Below are 8,564 nucleotides of genomic sequence, written 5' to 3'. Positions count from 1 at the left end.
GAGCCTTTCAGGCAGGGAGGGCAGAGAACAGCCCAAGGGCAGGGTCACTGATAAAAGCCTCCCTGGAGGACTTCAGCCCCCATCCATCTCCCTGTCGATATCCAGCTCCTCCCCTCAGCGCTCCCTGAGCTCCTGAGCATCCAACATCCGACACACATTAACCAGTGCAACACAGGGCAGCAGCAGCTTCCCTCCAGCCTGCCACAGCGACGGACACAGCTCTGCCAAGACCACATGGCCTCTGCGGGAAAAGTAAGGACATCGCATTTCCCATCTCCCTTTCCCTCCTGGGTGCCCTGCTCTTGGCAAAATCCTCTGCAAAAGGCTCAGCCTGCACGCCACTCTGCATGCCCTCTTTCCTCCAGCCTTACTCCCCCAGCTCTTCCAAATCCCCATGAGTTTCACCAGCTTCTGCTTTCAGACAACTGCACGTGTCCATACCTGCATTAGGTAGTGCATTCCCCCTCTGTCCTGCCCAGCTGCTCAGGAGACAAAATACGGAATTGTGTTGCTCTGAAAAACACCCTCCTGCTCAATCCCACTCTCTGCTCCTGCTCTGGCAGCAAACGGGGCTCTTCAGTGGTGCCCTCTTCAGCCACTCATCTCCTCCACTCAACCTTGGCCACAGCAATACCCTTTCCAAGCTGCAAGCTACATTTTGCTGATGTCAAACTGCTTTCAGTTAAACAGGGAAGGGTTTGAGCGATGTCAAACGCAAATCAAACCATGGTAAGGGAAAAGAATTATCGAGCTGCCAATCAGATGGGCACAATTCCATAACCACTCTCACTCACCTTCAGACCAGTGTCTTACAAGGCTGACATCAAAGCTCTCCATAGACATTTCCACTAGGTAGGGTCCACAGTCCTGAGTAACAGTCTGGCCAGTAACACATGGCGATATTATGAAAAATCCACAAAAGCTATCACAACCCAATAACTTTCCAAGGCTATACGTGATACTCTTTGGGTGACAAACCACAAATGGGGCTTCCTCAGACCTTAAACTAGGCCAGTGTTTATTCAACATCACTTGCTTTCAGGTGCAGCTGAGGACCACCAAGTTTGAACACCTCGGGTTCAGGTGATTGGAGGATGACTTCCCCCAATTGTGTGCTAAAGGCAAATGTTCCCATGCAATGTAATCCTCTCGGTTGCTTCCAGGTTATCAGGTGCAGAGCTGCTGTTGCCTGGGCCCCGGGCAAACCACTCTCTGTTGAGGAGGTGGAAGTTGCACCCCCAAAGGCAGGCGAAGTCCGGATCAAGGTAAAAACACATTTCCATATTTTTTTCTCCCTTGTGGGAGTTGCTCTTCTTGTGGCTGTACCTTGAATACAACTCAGAGATCTGTGTCCACCCATGGGCCTTAACTGTCCAGAGTAGTTCTGTGGAAAATCCTTCCACAAACTGAGATAAACAGAGGCTGTACTATTTCTAAAAACCACCATTTACTCTTTCCTCTCCAAACAGATTGTGGCCACAGGCATCTGTCACACAGATGAACACGTTTTGACAGGTTCCTTTCCTGATGTGGAATTCCCAGTTATCCCAGGCCACGAAGGAGCTGGGATTGTGGAAAGCATTGGAGAAGGAGTGACCTCTGTGAAACCAGGTAACCAACACACACTCAAACGCACACCCAGGAATCAGGACTCAAAGCTCTGCCAGGCGCTCAGAAACTTCTCCCTGCTCCTGAGTCAGTGGTTCAAAACCTGACTGCACACTCATTGCACTGGACTCTCATGTCCACTTTCCCAATCTGTTCCTCATGTACACAAGTGGGGCCTAGAGCATTTCATCCTCACAGGGAAAGCAGAGGGTTCATGGTAGGTGTTCCAGTTTGGACAAATTTAGAAATATATCCTCTGAGAGAAGGCACAACCACCCCTCCCCCACCAGGTTCGGGAAAAAATAAATTTTCCTTGAAGGAAAGTGAAGGAGATAAAACTATTTATTTACCAAACACACGGGAAAGGAAAATAATGCTAAATAATAAAATCTGTCGCTGTGGAGGAAAAACCTGGGATAGCGTTACAGTCCTCCCTTTGGTCTCCTCGGCACTGGGGCTTGGCCCCAGGGCCAGGCCCTCTGTGCCTGGTGGAAAGTCCTCCCAATGTGCTCTGATGTTACAGCAATCAAGCAGTCCAGTAGAAAAGGGAGAAAATCCGAAATTCCAGGGAAGGAAAAATTCAACTCTCAGTCTCTCTCTGGAGAAAAAGCAGCTGAACCACTGGCCAAAAAACTGTCCCGGGAGCAGCAAGCTGGGTGCTTCCTCCCTCCCTCCCCTGCCGCAGCTGGGAAAACCAATTGCTATCTGTGTGTGACCTTGAACAAGCTGCAAACTGCTTTGAAGAAGTTTTGCTCAGTTTTTCCTTCCCCCTCTCAAGCTCAGTTTAGAGGCATAGAAAGGCACAAAAATTAATTTCTGGGCATAGGCAGCGATATGGGATACACATCATAAGGTCACCCCAAGACAGTAGTTGCTGCAATCAGAAAGCTCAGGAGGGGTGGGTGATTCAACAGGCAATGCCCTTAGGGCCTGCTGAGCAAAAGGCACCTAACAGAGATCCGCTTTCTTGCAGGAGACAAAGTCATCCCACTCTGCCTGCCTCAGTGTGGGGAATGCAGCTTCTGCCTAAATCCCGAATCCAACTTCTGCCGGAAGTGCCAGTGAGTTTGCTTTCCCTTTCCCTACACCTACATGGGATTGACTTCATGAAAAGTCTGAAACCCCCATCAGTGCTTCACACAAAGAAATGTGAATACTTGCATCTCCCCGCAGTATCTTTGAACCACAAAACCTGCTGCCTGACAAGACCAGCCGCTTCACTTGCAAAGGGAAGCAGATCCACCACTTCATGTGGGTCAGCACCTTTGCAGAATACACCGTGGTCCCAGAGTACTCCGTTGCCAAGATAGATGCTGCAGCACCTCTGGACAAAGTCTGCTTGTTTGGCTGTGGATTTTCCACAGGCTATGGGGCCGCCATCAACACAGCCAAGGTTGGTATTCAGCCGTGTTTAGCACCCCACGGCCACTCTTGCAACCCTATCAATCCTGTGCAAAAGAAACCTTCTCCTCCTCCTCTTGCTCCTCTTCCCACTGGAGACTCACAGGACCCCATGCTGTGCAGGTAAAACCAGGCTCCACCTGTGCTGTCTTCGGCCTCGGAGGAGTTGGCCTCTCTGTTGTCATGGGCTGCAAGGAGGCTGGAGCTTCCCGCATCATTGCCGTGGACATCAACAAGGACAAGTTTGCCAAGGCCAAGGAGCTGGGAGCCACCGACTGCATCAACCCTCGAGACTTCAAGAAGCCCATCCAGGAGGTGCTCACTGAGATGACCAGGCATGGCGTGGACTATTCCTTTGAGGTCATCGGGCATGCGGACACCATGGTAGGTGACACTTTCAGCACCTGTCCTCCCTCCCAGATCATCACAGGCTCCTCTTGGGACACCATGGGAAGTTCCTTGCCTGCTGCCGGCACTGCTGGGCACATCACTGTGAGAGAAAACAGTGTACGAGTCTTAAAAGAGGCCCCAGGCTCTCCAGGTCTGCTCCACAAGGGGGGGTGTGTTTGCACATTACCAGGGAGGGGCAGAAGACTGCACAAAAAGAACACTTTCCTAACCAACTCATCAGGGCTCTCTCTAATTCACCTGTCTGTCCCATCAGATTGCTGCCTTGGCTTCCTGCAATATGAGCACTGGCGTCTGTGTGATGGTTGGGGTACTGAATTCTGGTTCAGAGGTTTCCATTGATCCCATGCTTCTGCTGACTGGGCGTACTTGGAAGGGGACTGTGCTGGGAGGTATAAGACTCAAGAAAACATTTTAAATATTTCAGCTTTTCCTTTCATGGTGGTTGACAAATCATAGTAAAGAGGGTTTTCAAGTAAAAGACAACTTAAGAGGAGCACTGCATTTCCACCAGATTAAACATTAGCATTACACATGAAAGTAAACCTCTGCTTCTTTCACACGGGACCCCACTCATCCTAAAGAGCAGAAAGTCTCTCACAAGGGACTGGCACCAGTACTGGTCACTCAGTCCTGACCCTCACTGTAACACTACCTTACCAAAACAGCCTTTCTCCCATTATTCATGCAGCTGCTTTCTCCTGTTTCTAGGCTGGAAGATGAGAGAATGCCTCCCCAAATTAGTTTCCAGCTATTTGGAGAAGAAATTCAACTCAGACTTGCTGATCACACACACGCTGCCATTCGCTAGAGTGAACGAGGGATTTGAGTTGTTACGTGCAGGCAAAAGGTGAGACCCTGGCCAGCAGGAGCGAGGTTCAGCAAACCTTAACACCTGCTCCTAACATTCCAACAGGCAGAGCATGCAACACTGGCTTCCCAAAGAGCACCTGAGCCTTTGAGGAAGCAGGGCCTCACAGCTGAGTGTTGGCAAGATCTGCCACAGCCCAGAGGGAAGAGCCCACGTTCAGCACAGGGAACCCTCCTGCTCATGGTTCAGCTCGACACAGATCCAGTGGCCTTATCCCCTGAGGGGTTCCCCTCAGCAAGGATCTGAAGGCTGCCCTGCTGCTGCACCTCTCATGCAGCTCCGTTAGGAAGAGGCTGGATGACAAAGAAGGTGGCCAGGGGGCCCCAGGCACACCTGCCTGCCCCACTGAGCCTGCTCCTGAGCTGCAGCAAACCCTCCCTTCCCTTCCACTTTTCAGCATCCGCAGTGTCCTGCTCTTCTGAAGGACACAGTCATGGGAAGCTGAGCAGAGGGACTGGTGCAGCAGATGCTCTCCTGGCCCAGACCCTTCTCAACCAGCACCTCACCTTGTGCGGCACAAGGAGACAAGAATGAGCAACTCACCTCTGCTGGTGCTGCTGCTGATCCTCCTGTGCCTGGACAAGACCCAGAAGGATGTCTCTCCCAAGAAAACACTTTTACTAATAAAGGTTTTCCATCAAACTCGTCCCATGCAGTGCACTCAATCAACAGAGACTCCAGGGCCTTGGAACGATTGGTTGACAGATCAGGAACACAGGTAGTGATTTCCTTGATCCTACCAGTAACAAGGAATTATACTGGGAGGAATAGGCAGATCCATCAGGTCAATGCATGGCTCCGAGGGTGGTGTAAGCAAAAAAACGTTGGGATTTTTGAATGTGGAATGATCTATTCAATACCTGGTCTACTGACATCTGACAGGATGAGCCTTTCTCAGAAGGGAAAAGGAGTTCTAGCACAGGAGCTAGCAGGGCTCTTTGGCAGAACTTTAGTCTGGAAAGGGGAAAGGGAAAATACCAGGCTGGCCAGTGATGAACAGTGGGATTGTGCACCAAAACTTGAGGAAAGGAGCACTAATGGGATCACTCAATCTGCTTCACAAGTCTTGGCTACAAAGTACCACACGTAGAAACATTTCTGTAACAATGAAGGCAGCTTGAGGAACAAACAATGATAACCTGGAAGCTTTTACCCATTCCCAGAGACTTGATGTCCTTGGCATAAGTGAAACCTGGTGGGACGAGTCCTGTGACTGAAGTTGGATGGTTACAGGCTCTCCAGGAGGCAAAGGCAGGGCTGAAGAGATGGGGGGGTGGAACTGCGTGTAATAGAAGGGTTGGAATGTATGGAGCTCTCAGCTGGCAGTGACACAGTTAAAAGCCTCTGAGTGAGAGTCAAGGGGCAAACAAATAATGTGGATGTCACTGTGGCTGTCTACTGCAGACCTATAGACAGGACGATGATGTCAATCAATTATTCTTTGAGTAACTAAGGGATGCATCCAAGTCAACTGCCCTTGTCCCTGTGGGGGACTTCAATTTGCCAGACACTAACTGGGAGCATCACACAGATGGTACAACCCAGGTCAAAAGACTCCTAAGAAACATGGATGACAGCTTTAGGGAACAGGTCCTGCAGGAGCCAACTCAGAAAGATGCTGTCCTTCCTTGACCTGCTGCTTGCCAACAGAGAGGATCTCGTGAGCACAGTGGCTGGTGGCCGTCTTGGCCCCATCTCAGCTGGGTGAATGCTGCAGCCCCAACCAAAGCCCAGAAGGGAAACCACCCCTGCTGCTGCTCTCTGGTCTTGCTCTCAGGACCACAATGTGTTTTGCTACATGAAATTATCCCAATGCAAAACCTGTCCCTCCAACATCTTTCATTTAAGCAGGAGGATTTCTTATCACTTTGCTTTGTATCATTTTCTCCTAATTTTTCCTGCTTGACTCATGTTTGTCCTCTTTAGATCCTGATCTTAGTCTGGTGGCTTTTCTCATGGTCTAGTTTTGATCTTGGAACAACCTCAGAGAAATTTACAGACTGGAACTGGGAAGAGACATTACATGTGCATTTACGTCCCACCACACAAATGTGGGTGCTAGAGGTGCTATACCTAGGCTGTCAGAAACTACAAAGCAAAATTCCTCCTTACACTGCAGAGTGAAATTCTGTAGGAGATACTATGATCACAGCTGGTCTGGCCATGAAATTCGTTTTGAGCACAAGTTGAGATATTCCATCATTCTGTGATAGCAGGCACTGAAAATCAGCCTCTTGTTTTTAGACTCCTGTTCTCTATTTTAACATTTTTTTCCCCTCAGCCATTCTCCTTCATTAGGGTGAACAGAATCAATTGTTCATTTTAACAGACCTTTATCAGTATTTTTGTTACATCTCTGCTATGTGCAATATATCAAGGTGGATCTAACTCTCACTTTCCTTACCTCATTTGCCTCATTCTGCTATCCTTTCCTAGGAGCTACACAATATTTCTGTTCTAATGGAAATCAAAGCAACAGGGCATCTTGTAGAAGAGCAAATTATTAGTCCTGCTGACAAATGCAAAGCCACACCTGCTAGGATATGATCTAGTTCTCCACAGTGGAATGCCAAAATCTCCTCTGAAACAGGTGCCAGTTACACTGTGGACAACTATTTAATGCTGAGCCATTAATAAAGTCATTAAAGCCTGACTTTGTCTTTTAATTAAAAATTATTGAAGCCTTGAAACTGCTGCAGGCAGGGGAAAAGATAAGATTTGTACTTAGCCCTCATAAGTGAATTTCAGACTCTATTCCACAGAGATTTCTGTCAAATATTCTTCCATTTTTCCACCTCTTTGATATAGACAGCAAACAACCCCAACATAAACAGAGGGACAGAAAACTGACTACCAAGATGCAGACAGACACCTTGAGGTCTGTGCCTGTCTGTACAAACATCTGAACATCTGACCTCACAGATCAGCTGTTGAAACTCATAAAACACATGAATACATACAGCAAGTCAGGAGAGAATACATGAAGACGTACAGCAAGCCATATTCTAGAACGTAGATAGACAGGATCTGCCATTAAAAAGTTAATCATTAAATCCATGCCTGCTGACATACAAGTTTCATCTTATTTTCTCTCTACTACATGGATGAGAAAAAAAACAACCACCTCCTCATGTCTGAAATATACACAAAGCTGCACAGCGACAGGATGTCAGTAGCAACTCCCTGCAACAGGTCCATACATTTTGAATGTTTTGCCCGGGTGCCAGCCTTCCGTGGCACTTCGCAACTGCAAGCAGGGCAGACAGCAATTCTGAAATCTATGCTGTCTTCACATCAACGGTGGCTGTGCAAGTTTGATGGACTAGAGCATCACATACATGTCTTAAGGAGAAATAGTCGTACACATTGGAAAGATGGTTTCACAACTGTTGTATGGGTTATACACTCAACAGTGGATACTAGACATGTCCTAAGCACCATGAGATACCAGTACATGTAGCACATTTATGTCCTTCTGGGTGAGATGAAATCATAAGCCATAGGCATGGAATGCTCTCTAGGAAGCAGGTGAATTATTTCATTCTCCGTTATGGGACTTACAAAATTTGTTGGTTTCAGCTTCAAACACTGCCAACCATATGGGATATCAGCCATACAGCATTTGTCCTCTGGAACTGCTTTCCAGCTCTTGTGCGATGCAGAAAATGGAATGGGAATCAAAGCCAACTAAGCTGCGTCCCAAGAGCTGAATACAGTGGGTCTGTCTGAACAGCCTAGAGAGTATTTTTGGTTTTGGCTAAGCCATTAAATCAGTCCACTTTCAGACTGAAGTGAGGATTGCAAGGCACAGGAAAGTACATGGAAATCTTGGAGAACCACCATATCTCTGTTCCACCTGGTGGGTGACCTGATAGGATAACAGGCATGAAAGAGAGTAGGTTTAGATCAGATATTAGGAAGAAATTCTTTACTGTGAGAGTGCTGAGGCACTGGAACAGGCTGAGGAGAAGTTGTGGATGCTCCATCCCTGGAAATGTTCAAGGCCACTTGGATGGAGCTATGACCAATTTCATCTAGTGAGAGTTGTTCCTGCCCATGGAAGGGGGATGGAACAACATGATCTTTAAGGTCCCTTCCAACCCAACACATTCGGTGATTTGGTGAAGGGCATGTGAATCAACTGTAGAGCTCAGTGTGCTAAGTTTGAGTCTACAGAGCAATGCCCTCCTGATTCACAAATGCTGCATTTTTTTCTGATCACATCTAATCCTTTGTGCATCCAAATATCAAGAGACGTCTTTTCATATAATACAAA

At 47.9% G+C, this 8,564-nt stretch overlaps 1 protein-coding gene across 1 annotated transcript; it reads left to right on the top strand.

Annotated features, from left to right (window-relative positions):
* LOC138109535 (alcohol dehydrogenase 1-like) lies at positions 1–4,934 on the top strand. The gene is made up of 9 exons (XM_069013140.1): positions 1–252; positions 1,164–1,265; positions 1,470–1,611; positions 2,582–2,669; positions 2,782–3,001; positions 3,133–3,393; positions 3,674–3,809; positions 4,129–4,267; positions 4,686–4,934. The coding sequence occupies exons 1-9, from the start codon at positions 235–237 to the stop codon at positions 4,708–4,710; spliced, it is 1,131 nt and encodes a 376-aa protein (XP_068869241.1). The 5' UTR covers positions 1–234; the 3' UTR covers positions 4,711–4,934.
* Positions 4,935–8,564: the final 3,630 nt, after the last annotated feature.

This window comes from Aphelocoma coerulescens, chromosome 4, assembly GCF_041296385.1.
Source record: "Aphelocoma coerulescens isolate FSJ_1873_10779 chromosome 4, UR_Acoe_1.0, whole genome shotgun sequence".
Taxonomy (NCBI): Eukaryota; Metazoa; Chordata; class Aves; order Passeriformes; family Corvidae; genus Aphelocoma; species Aphelocoma coerulescens.
This window is presented reverse-complemented; position numbering and strand designations above follow the sequence as displayed.

Excerpts from the sequence above, each read along its gene's own strand:
- LOC138109535 (XM_069013140.1), top strand. Across the intron at positions 1,266-1,469 it reads CAGGCGAAGTCCGGATCAAG|ATTGTGGCCACAGGCATCTG; the intron begins GTAAAAACACAT and ends CTCTCCAAACAG. Across the intron at positions 2,670-2,781 it reads AACTTCTGCCGGAAGTGCCA|TATCTTTGAACCACAAAACC; the intron begins GTGAGTTTGCTT and ends ATCTCCCCGCAG.